Source organism: Cervus canadensis, chromosome 22 (assembly GCF_019320065.1).
Source record: "Cervus canadensis isolate Bull #8, Minnesota chromosome 22, ASM1932006v1, whole genome shotgun sequence".
NCBI classification, from domain to species: Eukaryota; Metazoa; Chordata; class Mammalia; order Artiodactyla; family Cervidae; genus Cervus; species Cervus canadensis.
Window position 1 is genome coordinate 51719229 of NC_057407.1, and position 18875 is coordinate 51738103.

The 18875-nt window shown below is 48.1% G+C and overlaps 1 protein-coding gene across 1 annotated transcript in view; it reads left to right on the forward strand.

Annotated features, from left to right (window-relative positions):
- The window catches only part of GLB1 (galactosidase beta 1), a 101718-nt gene extending 84670 nt beyond the window's left edge, over positions 1 to 17048 (forward strand). Inside the window, exon 16 of the mRNA XM_043443159.1 lies at positions 16495 to 17048. Within this exon, the coding sequence (XP_043299094.1) occupies positions 16495 to 16725 (231 nt within the window). The 3' untranslated portion in view covers positions 16726 to 17048. The remainder of the gene's footprint in view (positions 1 to 16494) is intronic.
- The last annotated feature ends 1827 nt before the right edge of the window (positions 17049 to 18875 follow it).

The following is an 18875-nucleotide window of genomic DNA, read 5'->3' on the forward strand; positions in this document are numbered from 1 at the left end:
TTTTTTGGAGTTTGAAGAACATTCGGTGGCCACCCCGTGTTCAAAAAATCTTTTTTTTTCTGTAGTCATAGTTTCATAGCTAAAATCTTTCTAATGAATTGAACCCGAATTTTCCACTTCACAAAAGACAAGAATACCAATCACACAAACAGAATACACACTCACACACCTGACGAAAGAACTGTCATAAATCCCCTGAGAAGATGACGGATATGCAGTCCCAAAGAAACACTTTCCAACACAAACAGCCCCCAACATCATACATACATCAGAACCAGTTGGCAAAAATGCCCAAATAGCACTTCAAGCTCAAAAGAGAAGTTATCCGGGTGCACACCCGTGGACTTACTGGGTCTGGGAGCTCCTCAACTCGTCCTGAGGCGTCCTTCCGTTCCACCAAGAAAGCGCATGTTGGCGGCCAGTGCCGACCAGGGGAGAAACAGGGAGGATCCCCGAAACAAATGGTTTCGGCAGCTGGTAGGAATGTCCCCCAAACCTCCTCCCAGGGCCTGAGAGCCATGAGCAATGGCTCCTTGAAGCCTTCCTGGCGCGTCTTCATGGTGGCGGCTTCCTTTCGGGAAAACCCCCAGCAGGCAGGTATCGCGAGAGCTCAGTCTCACGTTGCATCAAAATCTGTTAGCGAAAGTGGGTCCAGGTGCTCGGAGCTCAAACCCAATAAGAGGCAAGGTCAGTGGAAAGGAAAGTTGGCTTTTTTTCAGATGTATGCAACCAAAGGGAGGGCAGACTCCTGTCCAAAGGCCAACTTATCCTCCTCCCACTGACAAGCAGTGAGCAAGAGCTTTTAAAGGGGATCTTCAGGGTTGTACAGGTATTAGGGAGGGGGCTACAGTCAGCTCTCACAGTCACCTTGAAATTGATCATGCAGCATTTTGGGTGTTTGTTTTGCTGCACCGCACAGCTTTTGGGATCTTAGTTCCCTGACCAGCGACTGAGCATGGATTCCCTGTAGTGGAAGTGTGGAGTCCTAACCACTGGGCCGCCAGGAAGTCCCTGACCAGTGCCATCTTGATTATTTTAAGTACAATTAATCTTCAGATCCGGGGTCAATTTGCTCCCATTTCCCTGGGGCCAGTTCTTGGAATTGTGGCACCTTATGTCATGGCTACAGTCTGGTCTTCATGTAGTTAACTTCTTCCACCTGTATCTACAGGTTTCAGTATCTACAAGACAGCTCCAAGGATATGACTCGAATATTATCTAAAGTCCTTGAAAAGAAACTAAAGATCCTTAACTTTGCTTACTGACTTAAGTTATTATTATTTTATCCTATTTGATTGTTTTCCTTTGCTTCTGTATTTTCTCAGTTCTCTGATTAAACTTATCCTTTGGCTAAAGGTTTTCTACAGACAAAAGGCAGGCAGGGAACATGGTGGGGGGAAGGACTATAGGGTCCTGCTCCTTTTCACTACTATGTGCCCAAACTTTGTGCCAGGCACTAAGGATCCAAAAATGAAGAGAACAGGATATGGTTCTTGCTGTCTTGGAACTTAAAAGTCTGGGTGTGTGATAGTCACTCAGTTGTGTCCAACTCTGTGACCCCACAGACTGTAGACCACCAGGGTTTTCTCCATGGGATTCTCCAGGCAAGAATACTGGAGTGGGTTGCCATTCCCTTCTTCGGGGGATCTTCCCAACGAAGGGATCAAACCCAGGTCTCCTGCATTGCAGGCAGATTCTTTACCATCTGAGCCACAAGGGAAGCCCTCTGGCTCTCATGGAACTTAAAGTCTGGCATACCCAAATCATATCATTGTTCAAATTAAATTGATAAAATTGCAGATGCAATGGATGCTAAGAGATATGGAGGCTGACAATTGGGCATTTGACCATGTTAAGGAGGTCAGGGAACATGATGGACATGTGGACATGATGCTTGACAGAGATAGAGGGGTTGAATAGGACTTAACATGGCAGAAAGGGGAGGGAAACATACGTCAGGCAGAGGAGAAAGCATATGCAAAAGTTACGTGGTTAGAGGGAAAAGTGGCCAGAATGAGACACTTAGAGAGAACTCAACTGTATGGAACACAGAGAGGAGGGAGTGTGCTTCAGAGAAGAAGCTAGAAAGTGGGTAGAGATTAGATCGGGACAGGGTATTAAACCACATTACAGTTTTATCTTTCTTTGGAGAGCCACCAAAACAGAGTGACATGGTATGGGTCGTGATGTAATGAGTTTCTGTGACCCCAGGATGGACTGGGCTCAGGGAAACTGTCTGGGAGGCTGGACCAGACTGGGTTGGTGGGAGACAAGATGGTAATGACACACTATTTGAGAGATGTTTGTAGTTAAATCCATAAAGAGGTAGTGATAGATTGGATATAGGTATTTAAAGAGAAGGACATATCAGGTGACTTTCAGGTTCTAGGCTTGCTGCTAGGAAGATGACACCATTTACTGAAAGAAGGAATTTCAAAAGAGGATTTGTGCTAGAAGAGCATGATCATGAGTTTGGATGTGAACAGTTGAGTTAGGCCATGGGGAATAGCGGAGAGAAGGTTCTCGAGGAGGCTGTTAGATTTATGGGTGGGTATTCAGAGTTGGAGGGATCTGGGCTGGGAATATATGTAAGAGATCATTTGTATACGGATTGTCATTGAAGACATGGAGTAGACAAGTTCCTCTAAGGAGAGGGGATGCAGAAGGAAGAAAGGAAGACATTGAGCTGATCTTTGAGAGACACAAACATGATGGAGAGTGAGGAGAGACCAAACAAATGGGAAGAGAACAGCATTTGTGCTGCCAAGAGGCAAGTGAGATGAAGACTGAAGCATCTCTGCTGGATTTAGCACCAGGGGTCACAGAGACCCTCAGTAAGGGCTAAGCCAGTGGAGCGAACACTGCAAGCCAAACAGCCTTCTATTGAGGACTGTAGGGGGAGGAGATGAACACATGAAAAATACAGATACTTGAAGATAAACATTCTTCTTGAGAAGTTTGAATCTGAAGGAGAAGAGGAAAAAAATACCAGGAAAAAAGCTGCAAGAGAAGATGCACATGTGAAAGTGAAAGTGAATGTTGCTCAGTCATGTCCAACTCTTTGCCAGAATACTGAAGTGGGTAGCCATTCCCTTCTCCAAGGGATCGTCCCAACCCAGGGATCGAACCCAGGTCTCCTACATTGCAGGCAGATTATTTACCAGCTGAGCTACCAGGGAAGCCGAAGATGCACATGGCATGTGTTTAATAAGTGCCCTTTTATAATGTTTGATTTTTACATGTTTATGGAAATATGTTTTCATTATCATTCTGTCTGAAATATTTTCTAATTTCCCTTAATATCTCTTCTTTGAACCATAAGTTATTTAAATATGCGTTGTTTAATTTTCATTTTTTTTTTTTTTTGGCCATACTGCACAGCTTGTGGGATCTTAGTTCCCTGACCAGGGACTGAACCCAGCCCCTCAGCATTGAAAGCACACAGTCCTAAGAACTGGATCACCAAGGAATTCTCTGTGTTTTTGTTTTTGTTTTAGAAGCATTTCTTATTTTTTTTATTTCTAACTTAATTCTTCTATAAAACTTCTGGAAGAAGGAGAAAAATCTTCCTGATCTTGGGTTAGGCAAAGACTTCTTAGACTTGACACCTAATACATAATCCTTAAAGGAAAAAATTGATGAATTAGACTTTATCAAAATTGAAAATATTTTCCCTTCAAAAGACATTATTAAGAAAATGAATATCCAAACTACAGATTGGCAGAAAATGTTTTCAACTCATATATCTGACAAAGGACTTGGTTCTAGAATATATAAAGAATTCTTATAACTCAGTAATAGAAAGATAACCAACCCACTCAAAAAATGGGCAAAGGACTTGCATGGACATTTCACCAAAGAAGATAAGTACATGAAAAGATGCTTAATGCTCAACATCATTAAGGAAGTGCAAATCAACCACAATGAAATACCACTTCACACCCACTAGAATGGCTGTAATATTAAAAGATGGACAAGAACAAATGTTGGCAAGGATGTGGAGAAATGGGAACCCTCCTACATTGCTAGTGGAAATGTAAAATGATACAAACACCTTGGAACACAGTTGGGCAGTTTCTTCAATTTCTCCTAAAATTATCATAGGATTCTTCAATTCTACTCCCAGCTGTTTCCAAGAGAAATGAAAACATGTGTCTACACAAAGACTTACATGCAAATATCCACAGTAGCATTATCAAAGTAACCAAGAGTTGGAAATAATTCAAAATGTCCATCAACTGACAAATGGAGAGATAAACTATGGAATACCCATGCAATGGAATGATATTCTACAATAAAAAAGGGCAGACTACTGATACAGGCTACAACATGGATAAATCTGAAAAACATTATGCTAAGTAAAAGCAGCCGGTCATAAAAGACCACATATTGTGTGATCCCATTTGTCTGAATTATCCAGAAAAGGCCAATCTATACAGCCAGAAAGTAAATGAATGGCTAACTAGGACTTAGGGTGGGAATAGAGAGTGACTGCAAATGGGTACGGGGTTTCTTTTTGGGGTGATGGAATTGTCCCCAGATTAAATTGTGGTGATGGTTGCAAAATCTTCTTAAATTTATTGAGACTTGGTTTATCGCCCAAGCATATATTTCCTGGTGAACATACTTCTATAATTTTAAGCTCTATGATCCTCTCTCTGGCCATATGTTTCTGTCCGTCAAAACTCTCAAGGCTCCCAGGTCTACTCTTGGATCTTGTGGATGACTTGAAACTCCACCATCAGGGCCACAGTTCTTCTCTATCCTGCCTAGACGACATCACCATTTTTTTTCCCCCCTTAGGAGCCGTCAATCCACTGGCCCCCTTGCCCTTCCACTCCTTGTTCACCCTCCCTGGGACTGGGTTCACCACTGGCCTCTGCTAGTTCATCGGTAACTGAGGACCCCTGGTGTGGCCTCTCCGGCATATTCGTCCCTTCATGTCTCCAAACTCTGGAGGTCCCCAAGCTGCCCAGCAGTCCTTGGCCTCTGTCTTCCCTATCCCCAGCTGGCCTGTAACTCTAACCACCTCCCCTAAACCACCTACCTCCTCCCCACCTCCTCCACTGAGGACTCACCCTACTTGACGCTATCAAGTGAGATCCTTTGTTCCTCAGCTTCCTGTCAGACTTATCTCTCTGCCTCCACCCTCACTTCCTGCCCAGTGGCCTCTAGAAGGAAGTGTAAGCTCCAAACCCCTCCCCACCGTCTTCCTCCAGGCCGAGATCCTCTTCTCTCTCTTCCTCCTCCAGCATTTTGTCAGCTTTTCCGTCTTCTCTCCAACTCCCTGTTGCATGCAGCCCAGAAACAATATCTAGGGACGCTGGGACCCGGAAAGAAAGTATAGCCTGACCCGGAAACGAACTATAGCCTTCCCCGGATCTTCCCAGTGGATTGCGCATGCTCATTCTTCTCTCCCTCCCTCTTCCTGACCCCGCCCTTCCACCCGGTCCTCCTCTTCTCCCTCTTGGTATCCTCTGTTCACACTTTTTCATTCCCTCTCTGTGCCCACTGGGTCTTCACAACTTCAAGACTGGCATTAACTCCTCTCTGAAACCTTCCTAGACCCTCTGTCCCCCTTGATCCCCCTAGAGCCTAGTCTGGACTCGGCACCCGTGACACTTCATCACTCAAGCTGTCTCCCCAGTTTCACCTGCTGAGCCATAAGTTTCAGCAGGGGCATTTTTTTTAAGTGCCTGGTTTATTTGGCCTCCTCCCTGGGCCTGGTTGCTCTGTTACTGCCTTCAGGTGGAAGAGGGAAATTGCTTATGTTGCTGGGTCCCTTGCAAGAAACCTCTTGGAGGTGAGTTTGGAGGTGAGTGGAGTGCAGGCCTTGCGAGGGTCCCGTTGGTGAAGAGAGGCTTGGCTGTTGCTGGGGGTATGGGACCAAGGCCCACGAGAAGACCCAACACAAACGGTGGCTTACCAGGTGGTATCAGTTCCGTGGCTTGGAGAAAGAACTTTCAAGAGATGCAACGCATAAAGACAGCATTATCTTTCCCAGGAGTTATGAGCAGGGCTGGGGGTTCAGATGGAGCTTGACATACACGCAAAGGATGGATAGTCCTTCATCAGAATCAGAGGTTATGTCAGGGAGGGAGCTTCAAGTGAAAGAATACTAGATACAAAGGAAAAAGTAAATGGAAAAGCATAACATGTTTTGGGAGGTCAAAAGGGTTCACCTTGGCCAGGTCATGGAAATGTCACACCCAAAAGTTACTGACCCAGGCATTTTGCTCAGCACTTAAGAGACACTATCTTTATAATCATCAAAGGAGCCCCGTGTGGTAGGATGTCCTGGTAGTGTCTCCAGTTTGCAGATGAGCAGATAGAGGCTCAGAGACCTGAGTATCTGGTGTGAGGTACAGACATGCTGGTGGAAAGGCTCCCCAGCCCTAGGTCTGTCTGACTTGGAGGCCCAAGTGAAAAGGCCAGCAGCACGTACAGGGCCTCGAAGGCCAGGGGGAGCTTGTACTAATGATCCAGGCAAAAGCTCTTCACTTAGTCTGATGGGTTTTCTGCACCTTTATGCTTGAAAAGTTCATGTACAGGACTCAACTGGTGGTGCAGTGGGTAAGAATCCTCTTGCCAATGCAGGGGACACGTGTTCCATCCCTGGGAAGATTCTGTGTGCCATGGAGCAACTAAGCCTGTGAGCCACAACTACTGAGCCTGCACTCTAGAGGCCTCTGTGCTCCAAAGCAAGAGAAGCCACTGCAGTGAGAAGCTCCTGGACAGTAACTAAAAGTAGCCCCCACAGCCCCCCTCGCCACAACTAGAGAAAGCCCGCACAAAGCAACCAGGAGCCAGCACAGTCAAAAGTAAAAAAAAAAAAAAAAGAAATTAATGTTAAAGTACATGTGCACACAATATTTATGAATGTGTCAGGGTGTTTAGAACCCAAGAAACTCATCTAATTCATACGTCTGATCAAAAACTAGCATGCAGGGGAACTAAGATCCCACATGCTGCATGGTTCAGCCAAAAATAAATGTAAAAACTGGTACACAAATCTACACAGCAGCATTACCCAGAATTATCCAAAATCAACTAAAAGGTCAAAAAACCCAAGTGCCCCTCAACTAATAGTGAATAAACAAACTATGGTCTACCCGTTTAATGGAAAATTATTTGGCAGTATAAACAAACGAACAGGACTTTCCTGGTGGTTCAGTGGTAAAGAATCCACCTGCCAGTGCAAGAGACACGGGTTCGATCCCTGATCCGGGAAGATCCCACATGCTTCAGAGCAACTAAGCCCATGCACCACGATTACTGAAGCCTGTGCACCCTCGAGCCCTTGCTCCACAAGAGAAGTCACCACAGTGAGAAGCCTACACACCACAACTGGGAAGTAGCCCCTGCTCACCACAACTAGAGAAAAGTCCACACAGCAATGAAGACCCAGCACAGCCAAAACTAAGTTTATAAATAAAAATCTTTAAAAAAAAAAGATAAATGAACGACATGGATGAACCTTGAAAACATGTTCCATGAAAGAAACTAGTCACAAACCATATATACCATGTGATACCATGTATGTGAAATGTCTGGAACAGGCAGATCTATAGACACAGGAAAATTAGTGGTTGCCTAGAGCAGGGAAAAGGGGGTATTGAGGGAAAATGCCGGGGGTGGGGGGGCAGATACTAAAGACTGAAGAGTTTTTCTTTGGGGTGATGGTTGGATTTCTCATTAGTAAACTAATAACCACTGAGTTGTATACTTGAAATGAGGGAGTTGTGTAGTATGTGAATTACATCTCAGTAAAGCTTTACACACACACACACACACACACACACACACGAGATTTGCGAGCCTGGGTTGCCTAGGTCTGAAGGTCAGAGAACACACGTTTATCATGCCTAGGACAGAGCATGCGCGTTTTCTGTTCTGTTCCTGCGAACGGTGGTCCCTGTTGCCATGGACCGTCCAGGCCAGCTCCTGAGGCTCTGAGTGATGGGCAGATGCACTGCAGACAGATCACACACCTCCCCCCGCAGGGCATGGAGTTCTGAGTGTGGGAGGATGCAGTTCAGGGGGATGCAGAGGGGATGGACCACCCAAAGCGTGGGTGATTTCTAAGACTCTGCCCTGGGCACCAAACCTGCTCTATTCTCCAGCCGGGATGCCCCATCCAGGCCCCTGTTCTGACCCTTTGACTTCTGCCATTCACTTGTTACAGAGAAACTACCTTGATGGGGTGAATGAAGTCACTGATAAGGAGATTCAGGAGATTAAAAAAAAAAAGTCACTTCTGATTAATCGGCCGTACTTGAGCCGGATGTGGCTTTCTGGTTAAATGCCCAAACGTCAACTGGGATTTCTTTGGGAAGTTGTCTGACATGTTTTGCTTCATCCAAGAGACACAGGCCAGCGCTTTGTCTGCGTAGAACTCTCGTCCAACCACAAACTCACCACAGTGAGCATTGTTCTTCAGTGCTCCAGCTTGTCATATGGGCCAGACCTAAAACCCTTACTCTGTCTGCAGTGACGAATGTGCTGTTTATCTCTCCTTCAGATGCATGTGGATGACACCACATGAATATCCTCTGTAGACTTCCTGCATTTTTTACCACTTTGAGTTGGTCTGGGTGCCTAGCAGAGCATGGGGGTGAGAGGGGTGGGATAACTTCGGCTTTTCCTCTACCAGAATTAAGCTTTGAACATTAAGAAGCAACATAGAGGGACCTCCCTGGTGGTCCAGTGGTTAGAACTCCACGCTTTACTGCCAGGGACACAGGTTCGATCCCTGGTCAGGGAACTAGGATCCCACATGCTGGTGACCAAAAAAAATCAACATTGAATACAGAGGAAAAGCAAGAAGCTGTAAAAGAACCATGGATAAAAGAATTTATAATGAAGCGTTGATAAATATCTTCTATTTGGAGACTCTTTTTTTGAACCTTGCTTTTGAAATTTCCAGCTCTCTAATCATTTGGTCTTTCTGGTGATCAGTCCTATACTGAGGCCTAGTCACCAGAAAGACAATGTGATTAGACGTTGGAACTTCCAGCCCATCCCTCCTCAACCTCTGGAGTTAGGGTCAGGGCCTGGAAATGGAATTCTATAAAAAAAAAACTTTAGAACAACAAGATTCAAGGAGCTTTTGGGTTGGTGAACACTTCCAGATGCTGAGAGCTTACACCTGGGCAGGAGGTGCACATGGAGACAGCCAGCAGCTCAGCCCTGCACCCCTAATACCTTGACCTGTGACTCTTTTTCATCTGGCCATTTCTGAGTTATGTCCTTTATAATAACCCCATAAATATCAGTACAGTGTTTTTCTGCATTCTGTGAGCCATTCTAGGATATTATTGAATCTGAGGAGGGGCTCTTGGGAATCCCCAACTCCCAACTGGTTGTTCAGAACTAGGACTCCAGAGTTTGGAGCCTACACAACTGGAGGTATGGTGTTGTCAGCCTCTGAGGGGGATGACCCAGGAGTACGGTGGGGGCCAGAGGCCACTCAGGTACTTCCTGCTCATTCAGGAAGAGCTGTCCACTCTTGGCCATCACAGGGGGTAGCCATGAAGTCTGGAACACAGCAAAAAAAGGAAAACTGCATTCAGCATAATGAAATTGTGTCATCTCTGTTTCCAGACCTGATGGCCGTCTTCTAGATGGCCTGTCAGTCTTGAGTCTGTGTGGATAATTCTGTGCAGGTTGCGGGGGCTGGGCTGTATGATGCAAGTTAAAGGGGAGACTTCAGCATTTATGGGAATGCAGCAGAAAGGCGCCTGTCAGGCACGGACTCAGTCTGTAGAGTGGAGGGCGATGCGGAGGAACTCTGCTCCCATGCTCCTTGGAAGCTGTCCCTGTTGAGACCACCAGCACCCCCCTGGTGACATGCTCCCCAGACATTTCTCACTTAACTCCTTGGCAAGTAATGTCTGACACAGGTAGCCACTCCCTCCCTTGAAGCTCTCCTGATGCCTGTGACCCAACTTCTGGTTTCCTGCCCTGTCTTCATTCCTTCTCCGGCTTTGCTTTCTCTGTGTTTCAGTTCTTGGGACTTGATTCAGGGCCCGCTGCTTACACTTTTAGGGACGCTCATCCCCACAGATGTAACACCCCCGTTTCCAGCTCCAGCGCGTCATTTTTGAGAGCGGGGAACACCACATCAGAACCAGGGTGGACTGACCACTGGATGCCTCAGAGGCACCTCTCGTCTGATACGTATAAGACAGACCATTCCTCCTCATTCCCCCAAAGCTTGCTCTTCTGCAGGAGAAGACAGGGACAAGGGAGGAAGCTGGCCTTTAGTGCAGCAGAGAGGATGAAAAAGGGGCCCAGCTATGGGAAACAATACCAGCAGTCTTGTCGTGGAGAGCTCCTTGCACACCAGCCACCATGCAGAGTGCTCACCTGAGCCCTCTCACTTTCTTACAACCACCCTGGGAGAGGTACAGATACGACAGAGGTGGGGACTTGAAGATGGCATTTAGAGGCTAATTAGTGAAAGAGGAACTGACTAGTAGAGGATAACCCTACTCTTGTGAAATTGGGTTCAATGACATCATTTACTTTACTGAAAAGTAGCATTCTGCTGTACATTGATGCCATGGAGTGGTGTATCAGTTAGCTTTCACTGTCTAAAAAGCCACCCCAAACTTAGTGGTTTCAAACAGCAAACCTGTATTTAGCTCCTGATTTAGAGTGTTGGCAGACTGGGTTGTGGTTCTGCTGGTCTTGGCCAGGTAAGCCCTTCCAGTAGGCGAGGAGGCCCTCCTCCTGGGGTTTGGCTGAGACCAAACAGATCAGTCTATGTCTCTGTCATCATCTAGCAAGCCAACCTGGGCTTGCTCATATGATGACTGGCAGTGTTCAAAGAAAAAAATGCAGATGTGCAAGGATTCTTAAGACCCAAGTCAGAATTCACATGTCACTTCTTCCATGTTCTTTGCCCAACACTCGACCAGCCCCATCCAAGATTCTACTTCCTGAGTGCATATGCTGTGAAGAACTGGGCATTTCTGCAGCCTGCCGTGAAGTCTTAGCCCTGTGTGACCCTACTTTCATTCTGAATTTGATATGCTTTTTCAACTCTTTTTGGCCTGATTTACAGTTATCCTACCCCCAACAAAGTTTACTATTTCCACTTCATTCATTGTTCCTAATCACAAGTCCTGTGAACTTGGAAACTAGACAGACACCTTTGCCCAAATGTATATTAATGTAGTAACAAGGCTTGTAAGAATTGTATGCCAACAGGAGTAAATGGGCTCTGAGTAAAGGAGAATCTCCTACAAATTTTAGTGCATGGACTCTGCAACAAATAATATATGGCTGCCTAGAGGTGGTTTTCACTTACCAGTTCTTAGCTTCATTCCAGGAGTGTGAGGACACATGAAGACAGTCATAAGGGAGATGCTCCATAAAAAGATCAAGCAATGGTGGCACCCTGGGGGAGTTGAAAAGGAAGGAATTTATCTTTTGGGGTTTGCTGAGAGCAGGAAGTGACTCATCTTTTATGTTAATATTCTGCGTTTTCGTGGCTTCGATTCTATCTGGGTCTGTCCTAAAATACAGAGAATCGTAAACTTTTTACTCTAAGACAAAGGAGGAAGGAAAGGATTTGCATCAGCTACAGATTTAGGGTCTGAAGGAAGGGGAGATTTTGGTTTTCTCCTGTGTGGAGGTTTATTTAACATCTTATCTCTCACTGTTTTACTTTTTCTTTCTTTGCTTTTTCCTCCCAAGTTAGCCCGATAAATACTCATGAATCATGTATGTGAGAACCGTTTAACCTTGAGAAATGGACCTTTAAGTCCTCCAAGTGTCTAAATGTCTTCTTCCAGAGTAGAACAGAGTCAACGTTCAACCCAAGTTTGGTGTTGTTAAAGGAACTCCTGACCATATTTGAAAATGTTGAAGCTATGAGTTAAACCAGGATTGAATCTTTTGCTTTACATTCTTCTCAGAGAGTTCTATTTATCTGGAGAATTGAAAACAGACAGACACATGTCTGTCTGATTAACACAGAAGCAAGTCAGTCACTGCCAGGAACCTGTCCTTCTCTGGAACTATTACCATCTTGGTGTTAATATTTAGCGGAGAGCGGGGAGTCTGTCAGGGGTCAAGCCACAGTCAGAGAAAGTCAGCATTTGTCATGGAGATGTTTCAGCTGGGACAACCCAGGGAAACTCTGAAGCCATCGGTGTTCGCTCTACAGATGCTCGGCCTTAGTATGTATTAATACTTAACTGTGTTGATTAATAAGAGTGTGTCTACTTTTAGGAACTTTCCTGGAGGTCCAATGGTTGGGACTCCGAGCTTGCGCCTCAGGGGGCACAGGTTCTATCCCTGGGCGGGGAACTAAGATCCACAGGCCACATGGCTAGAACAAAAGGGAAAAAAAAGAGTTATATGTCTGTTTTTAGATCACATGGGCCTACTGTCCCCCCACCAATAATTTCAGGATAATTTTTTTTAAAGAGAAACAAGAATCAGAATGTATATATATTTTTGTAATAGATTTTTTTTTTCAGTTTGACTCTTTTAAAGTGATTTTTCTTTTTTTTTTTTTTTTGGCTGCGCTGGGTCTTAGTTACCATGCGTAGGCTTTCTCTAGTTGCGCAATCGAGGGCCACTCACTGCGCCGGCTTCTCATTGCGGTGACTCCTCTTGTTGAAGAGCACAGGCTCTAGAGCGTGGGCTTCAGAAGCTGTGGTACACGGGCTTAGTTGCTCACAGCATGCGGGATCTTCCTGGACCCGGGATTGAACCCATGCCTTCTGCATTGGCAGGCAGATTCTTAATCACTGGACCACCAGGGAAGTCCTAAACTGATTTTTTTAGTGCCTTAAAAAATTGTGTTTTAAAAAATCACAGTGTTAATCAAGGGAGTAGGCAAATGCTGCATTGTTCTTCCAGTGAACAGTAGTCCCTAAAATTCTTAAGCTGGGATGCGAGGGACAGGAGTATTCTTGAAGCAGGGCTGGGTATTTGCCCGGGCAGAATTGTCCACCAGTCTTACCTCCTGGGTGCCGTGGGTGTATATCGTATGTCTCTCTGCTGGGTGCTGAGAAGCTCTCCCTCAACAAGATGGACTCAGCCTTCCTCTTCATGGAGCCTCTGCTGGAAATAGCTGATAAACCAGTAGTGAAACAAGTGACTACGTGTGCAAACAATGACAATAACGAGAAGAACGATATTAAAGGGCAAGCGAGTGACTTGGGATGGAAGGCCCAGGACTGAGGAGGGTGACATGACCTTCTCTCTGTGGAGGTGGTGATGGGGTGGACACTTGAGGGATCTGAAGGCTTGGAGTGTGGGGGATAGCCCTGCAGGCTCGGGGTGAAGCATGGTGCACAGGTGAGCGAGCTTGGTGTGGGCAGGAGGAAAGCGGGGAGCTGACCACAAGGGCGAGAGGACCAAGGTGTGTGCCCATGGGCCACATATGGGGCTTAGAAGCAGGACCTCATGAGAACTGTCTGATGTTCATGCAGCTGCTGTGTGGAGCCTGGGATCTAGAGCTAGAGGAACTAGGGGGACCTGCCCGGGTTGGGGTGGGGGGTGGCTCCAGATGCCTGAGCCAACGCTGCCGGAATGTGTCTGAAGAACTGGGTGTAAAAGTAGAGAGGAGCAGGGAGATTGGTCTGATGATGGAGTGGTGGGCATTCACCACACCTCTGCTGAGCTCAACAGTCACCGGCCACCTGGCTGTTTTACATTCACCTTTGAACTGATTCAAAGTGAAAATTTAGTTCCTCCCTTGCACCAGCCCACCAGCCGCTGGTAAGTGCAGGTAGCTATCCTGTGGGGCAGCGCCAAGCCCTCATCTCTGTGGACAGTTCTGTTGACCAGCAGGGCCTCAGAACTAGGTACCATGATCTGTGCTCTCGGAATCCTTCATTCCTCTGGGCTGGAAGGGCAACCCAACTGTCAGAGGCATCACTGAGCGCCCCGGGACGGAGAGTGGAGGGAAACTGGCCTGGCGACTTTCCTTGCTTTTGAGAATTAACCAAAATCAAAGAACTCGCCTGCAATGTAGGAGACACAGGTTCGATTCCTGGGTCAGGAAGATCCCCTGGAGAAGGAAATGGTAATCCACTGCAGTCTTCTTGCCTGGAGAATTCCATGGAGAAGCCTGGTGGGCTACAGAATGACCCCTACAGCGTGGGGTCACAAAACAGTTGGACACGACTTAGCGACTAACCATCAGCAACAGAGATACCGTAATCCTGAGTTTGGGGAAGGTTGGAGAGAAGGTGCCAGGCACGATATCTACATATTAGAGTCATTTAGGTGAGTTAGGAGGCAGAATCCAGATGGGAGCTGAAGGCTCCAAACAGGTGATAATTGGGGAGAGAAAAGATAACAAACAGAGGATGCAAAGCCAGGAGGGTCAGAAGAAAAATTACATCTACTTTGATGAGCAAGCAGGAGCAACTGTTAGGGGTTACGTCTGTCAGTCACAGAGCAGTCTGGGAAGGGGCCACCTGGGTGTTCACTGGCGGGAGCTGGACCTTCCAGAAATGTGGGGGCAGCTGGGGAAGCGAAAGTTGGAAGAGGGACTGGAAAATCAAAGGTGGAAATGCTCATCTTCCTCTCGGGCTGGTCCAGTCGGCACCTCGAGGGGCTCCCAGGAGCAAGAGGTACCCCTGGAGGCTCATGACGGGGGGGGCGGTCTTTACGGCTATTGTCTCATGCAGCTACCGCACTATTTGTGAGCAGGGCAGCATTTAGGAGGACAAGCTAGGCCTGGAGTTGTGGGGGGACCAGCGGCGAGCTGAGCCCATAGGTGCCAGCCCCTCGTCTACCCGGGCAAGCCCCCGACAGTGGCCCAGCTCTGTGGGGGCTGCCACCTTCCAGTGTCAAGCAAGATGCTCTGGGGCCCCAGCCCGCCGCACCCCATCTCCTTCGCCAGGTGAATTGCACCCCCTAACCCTGGAAGGAGCTGGGGCGAGCCTTTTCCCACCCAGCTCCCCAGTCCCAATAACCAACACAGGAGACCTGCTTCGTGCAGCTGGAGAGGTATTGGAGGGGCAGCATCTCGGGAGGGACTGGTCCTCAGTGTGGCCCGGACACAGTGTGGAGCCGGGGTCGCCCACACGTGCTGCTCACAGCGCTCTCCCTCTCTTCCCCTTGGAGCCCGTCTCCCCCCGCCGACCGCAGAGACGGGCTCTGCTGTTCTCTAATACTGCGGAAACGGGGCGCCACCAGATCTTCAATGTGATAAACCCTGGTGAAGCTGTCGTTGTGTGTACCTTCAGGATGGATCAAGATAGCATATCCCGTGGTAAAAACAAGAGTAAAATAATTCTGAGAAGTCTGAAACTGTCACCCTTTTTCTAAATGACTTATCCCAACAGACAGGTGGCTTTCCATCACTGGCTTCTTTTCACGGGGCCGTGGAGGCCAAGGTCTTTTCACTGGGTGGCGTGAGGGGTGCAGCCACGCCATGCTGGCCACGCACGGCTTCCTCCTCCTGCCCCGTCCCCAGGTACCAGTGGGAGTGGGGACCTGCCCAGAGTCACACAGGCAGGAGGCGACAGGAATAAGGTTTGAAGCCAGCTGGGAAGCTCACATCCAGGGGCCCCCTGGGGGCTGAAAATTACCCAAAGGTGAGAACTGAGGAGCTAGCTCCAGGGTGAGCACCCAGAGCTGGGTTCAGGGTCAGGGCTGCAGGGGGCAACCAGAGCGGGCCCTCTACAGGATGTTCCCCCAACACATCAGGGCCACGGTGGGGCCAATTTTGGTGCTTCTTCCTCCCACCCCTCCTCCTCCCTTCTTCTTTCCTCCCATCCTCTCCCAGGTATTCTGTCTCCCTCTTGTGTGTGACCTCCTCTCCTTCGCTCCCTTGCTTTCTCTGTGACAGAATGTTCCACCTATTCCATCAACTGCTAAGTCCCACCTGACAGCAGATTCTAGCTCCTGTGGTCATGCTGTGCAGACACACCGGGGCCTGGTCCCCATTCCTGAGAACTTTTTTCCTGCTTCTGGGTTTTGTGGTGGAAGCAGCTTTTCCTACTCCTAGAAGTCCTCGCAGCTTATAGGATCCTCTGTGCTCCTTGAAGCAAGTCCCCACCTCTCACTCTTATGCTGGTGTGAAAACCATCAAAAGGCAGCAAGAAGGTAGACGCCCACCTGGGCAGCCAGCCTCTCACTCCTCGACGCCCCCCCCCATCCTTCTAGAGGGCACGTGTGTCTGGGCTGCTGGGCTCCTGCTTACCTCGGGCAGAGGCGGGTGTGTGCAGACAGGCACCCCACCCCCACGTCGCGCCGGACCCAGGACAAAATTCAGAAATTTGGTGAATGTGCTGCAGCGTCATCCAGAGCTGACCTGCTGAAGCCACAGGAGGGACCAAACATGTCTCCTCCTGAAGCAGGGTGGGTCCCGGGATGAGTGGCTTCTCCCACCCAGCTCCTCCCTGACTTGAGCGTCTTCCTGGGGACACCGCCTGCCTCCCACCCCACCCCCCCGCACCAAGGTTCTCACGCCCCTCAGCAGGGTCAGCACGCTCGGTTGATGGTTTTCTCTCTCTCCAGGGTCAGGTGTGGATCAACGGCTTTAACCTCGGCCGCTACTGGCCAGTTCGGGGCCCCCAGATGACCCTGTTCGTGCCTCTGCACATCCTGGTGACCTCGACCCCGAACACCGTCGTGGTGCTGGAGCTGGAGCGTGCGCCCTGCCAGGACAGTGGCCCGGAGCTGTGCACCGTGGAGTTCGTGGACAAGCCGGTTTTTCGCACAGTTCAGGCCGACAGACATGCAAACTAGGAGCAAGACTCATGGCTGACTCCCTGTGAGGAAGACTGTGACCCTTCAGAATTCTAGCCTTGCACATACCTCACCTGCCGCTCGGAAGGCCAGCGTTCACTTCTGGTTGGAAGATGGGTTAGGCGTCTTCTAACCTAGGTTTCCCTGGTGCCTGGCGGTGCCTGACGCACCCGTCCAGGCTGCGTGGTCATGGGGTGGGGCTGGTAGCCCAGCAACACAGAGGCATCCACAGGGTTGGAAGGGAAGCGTTTGAAGTTTTTCTGATTTTTCTTCTGTTAAGAATCATGTAGACTTTTTATTAAATAAAATTTGTATTCAAATGACCTTACTGTTTTTAATGTTGAGCAGGTATTAAATTATAGCTTCTGATTTAAATCATAACTAGACTTGAGTGGGCTGAATAAGCCACTTCACTAAGTTGAGGTTGGTTCAAAGGAGTGGAAAATTGTCTTGTTTTGATCTAGTGGACCATTGCTTTTCTGATCTTTGACTTCCTTTTGAATTTCTGTGATGCCTACCGGGAGAGCTCATAAACACAACTCCAAATGATTATGCAGACCATCAGCAGTTGGAGAGCATAGATAGGATGGTACATCTGTACAGTGGGAGACACCAGAGCCACTAAGATGCAGATGCAGATCTGTGTTTATTTACTTAAAATATTTTCATGGTAAGTGGTGTGAAAAAAGCATGTTGCCTTAAGTTGGATCCTGTGTTGTCGGTTTGGACATAAGAGCTGCACATGTGCACACAGTCAGTCCAGGCCTGTTCACCCATCAACAGACAGGTGCACACACATGGACATGCAGACCCCAGCAACTGTGGGAGATGCCCTTCCTGCCTCAGGCGTCCTGATCTCACACTGTAAGCACTGTCCTCCGCCATGTCCAGTTTTGAGCATACTGTGTATTTAACCCACTCGTCCTTCACCAGAACTCAGAGGAACATCCTGTCATCTTCCCTGATTTTCCGGGCCACAAGTCTACACGTTGGGCTTCCCTGGTAGCTCAGGCGGTAAAGAGTCTGCCTGCAATGTGGGAGAGCCAGGTTTGATTCCCGGGTAGGGAAAATCCTCTGGAGAAGCAAATGGCAACCCACTCCAGTATTCTTGTCTGGACAATCCCATAGATGGAGGAGCCTGGCAGGCTACAGTTCATGGGCTCTCAAAGAGTTGGACGTGACTGAGCGATTAACACGTTCACGTCATGAGACGTGGTTTGAACCCCAGTCCTCTGGCTCTGGTGCGGCTTCTGTCACATATTGACACGTGCCCATGTTCCCAGAGGAGAGGACTACAGTGACATGAACGGAAATGTTGACATGAGCATATCTGGGGCAGGGGACACAGGTTAGATCCCTGTCTGGGAAGATTCCACATGCCACGGAGCGACTACTGAGCTCACGCACAAGTGCTGAAGCCCACACAGCCTAGAGCCTGTGCTCCACGTCAAGAGAAGCTGCTGCAGTGAGAAGCCCATCCACCACACTAGAGAGGAGACCCCGCTCACAACTGAAGAGAGCCTGCGCGCAGCAACGAAGACCCAGCAACAAAGACCAGCACAGCCAAAAATCAAATAAATGAATAAAAAATTTTAAAAATATATGCACATATCTGGGTGGTGGGTGTTTGAGAGGTTGTTTACAGTTTCTTTTTTGCTTACCTGTATTTTAGATTCTGTGCAGAGATGATGTACATTTTCTTAAGAGAGGAAGAAAGATGTCTGTTGCTGATTGACAGCATCTTTTTACAGGAGTGTGTTTCTCTGTCTCCTAGACATCAGTGATGACTGGGAGTCTGGAAACTCTGCAGGAGGAATGTACGTGCGGAAATAAATAGACCCGAACTGGACTGAGGAACGTCTTCCGTAGCATCTTCTGCTGGATGTCCTGCATCCTTTGGGTGTTGGGCAGACCACGGGGTGAAGGCTTAGGTGCTCCCTGCACCTAAGTCTCAGTGCATCACTCTTTCTTCCACTAAGTTCCTGAAAATTGAGAAAATGATACTCAAGAGCTGTGCCTTGTGATATGCTCTGGGAAGATGAGAGACTAAAGCCTTACGTGCGTTGGTCCACTGCACATCCCCTGTCCCAGGGATTCCTGTTGGGGCATCGCCAGAGGCTCAGGCCCTGGAGTGAAACTGCCTCGGCAGA